Source organism: Nematolebias whitei, chromosome 8 (genome assembly GCF_014905685.2).
Source record: "Nematolebias whitei isolate Nwh7 chromosome 8, NemWhi1, whole genome shotgun sequence".
NCBI classification, from domain to species: domain Eukaryota; kingdom Metazoa; phylum Chordata; class Actinopteri; order Cyprinodontiformes; family Rivulidae; genus Nematolebias; species Nematolebias whitei.
This window is the reverse complement of record NC_056505.1, coordinates 33,324,748-33,326,684: the sequence shown is the minus strand read 5'-3', so window position 1 is coordinate 33,326,684 and position 1,937 is coordinate 33,324,748. Positions and strand designations below refer to the sequence as shown.

Below are 1,937 nucleotides of genomic sequence, written 5' to 3'. Positions count from 1 at the left end.
GATGGATGGATGGATGGATGGATGGATGGATGGATGGATGGATGGATTGATTCATTCATGGATAGCTATAGTATTCATGGAATTAGTAAAGTACTGGAGAGTGGCCTTCCTACATCCAGGTTTGTCTGTTTAACAGTGTCTGATGAAAACGACTGATAGACCTGCGACCTCTTCAGGGTGTATCCTGCCCAGTGACAGCTGGAGACAGACACCAGCTCCTCTGTCTGCACTGGATTGATGGGGTCTGGAAAATGGATGCATAGGAAAGCATAAAAGTTTTTTTGTGGTTTGTAAATGGAAAGATACAAAGTGTAAAATGTTGAGTATGCACCAGCAGCTTAACACAAGGCTGGACTAATGGTATAAACCACAGAAAATATGCCAAAATACAAAAACATTTTGGAAAATGTATTTTCTTAATGCGCTCACAATACTAACTCAGCCAGTACTTAAGTAACGTCAGTGGCAGTTTTTCAACTGAATGGAGACTGTGCAGCAGAAGTAAAGGCTGTGTATCTAAACATTAAAACACTTCTTTCTCTTATTATTTTTAGGGCTACCGTACTGGCTATGCCTACCGCTTCCCTGTGCTGCTGGAGCGAACACGGACACGGAGGGAGGTGGAGGTGCCAGCAACCGTGACAGCCTTCCACCAGTTCGATGATGACAGCGTCCACCCCGCTCTGAGGCAGCACCCGTTTGCTCAGCGCCAGCAGCAGGAGAGGACACGATGGCTCAACACCCCTAACACCTACCAGAAAGTCAGTCAGGAGCAAGCCAGCCCGGGGCACCAGCGCACCACTGTGAGGCTCTGGGGGAGTAATCTGCATTACCCCATTGACCATCATGCATTTGCTTTACTGACTCCACAATGTAACATTTTGGAAGTCCCTCTTCTTCATGGCCACTGTGGCCTAAATCCAACATCACGTTAATCTTCGCTAAAATTATCTGAGTCAGCAGCCGTCCTTCTGATTTCTACTAACAAGGATCTAAGAGGAGGTTTTATTCTTGTTACCAAATAGCTTAGAGAGGAGATGTATTTTGCAAAGTTGCAACAATATGAAAAATGTGAGAGAGGTTTTCTTACATCAGTGGGAGGAGCTTAACTCCTTCAGCTTTTCTCTCTCCTCTGCATTGCAGGGGAGGCCCACAGGCTTTGTGAGGACTACTGTAGAGCAGAGTCTGCCCTCTGGTGGCCAAACACCAATCCTAATCAAGCTCATAAAATCTGTTGTGCACGTTGGAGTAGTTCCAGTATCTGCTTGTTTGTTTAATTTAACATTTTTGTGCTGATATCTTCCTGAAGTGGTTGAAGACAGAAGAGCTGACACAGGCTGGCAGCACAGCCATCAAGATTGAAAACCCAAACCAGTTTGTGCCTCTTTACACCAACCCTAAAGAGGTGATCGAGACACGAAACAAGGTATGTCCGTCTTTCACAAGTCCCTTTTTCCCCTTGTGCGAAAAGGTGATTCAAGAATGTTGACAAAGAACGTTTTGCTGTCTTCAGATCCGACAGCAGAATCGTCAGGATATGAAAACCGCAGGACCACAGTCTCAAGTCCTGGCAAGTGTCATAACAGATAACAGCCCTCCGGTAAATTATTATTTGTCTGCAGGCAGAACATTTAGTACAGTTCCCTCTTCAGTTGGTATCATGAGCTAAAACAGTGCCTGCATGGTTCTACTTCTTCATCAGACCCCAGAGAGCCCACCCAAAGTCCCACCAGAACCAGAACCTCCCAATCCCTTCAACCAGCTGACGGACCAAGAGCTGGAGGAGTACCGCAAGGAAGTGCAAAGGAAACAAGACGAGGGGACCAATGGTACGTTGTTCAGATAAGAAAAATAAAAAAAACACACACATTTCACCCATCGAAGATTTACACTGACCTCAGTGTCTACAGTAAAGTGTATATATATATATATATATA

The 1,937-nt window shown here is 45.1% G+C and overlaps 1 protein-coding gene across 4 annotated transcripts in view; it reads left to right on the top strand.

Moving 5' to 3' along the window:
* Positions 1-1,937, top strand: part of add2 (adducin 2 (beta)) — a 26,322-nt gene that overhangs the window by 19,544 nt on the left and 4,841 nt on the right. For all 4 annotated transcript variants that reach the window (XM_037681198.1, XM_037681197.1, XM_037681196.1 and 1 more), the window contains exons 10-13: positions 555-803; positions 1,310-1,426; positions 1,514-1,600; positions 1,703-1,829. In XM_037681198.1, coding sequence (XP_037537126.1) covers positions 555-803; positions 1,310-1,426; positions 1,514-1,600; positions 1,703-1,829 — 580 coding nt within the window. The remainder of the gene's footprint in view (positions 1-554; positions 804-1,309; positions 1,427-1,513; positions 1,601-1,702; positions 1,830-1,937) is intronic.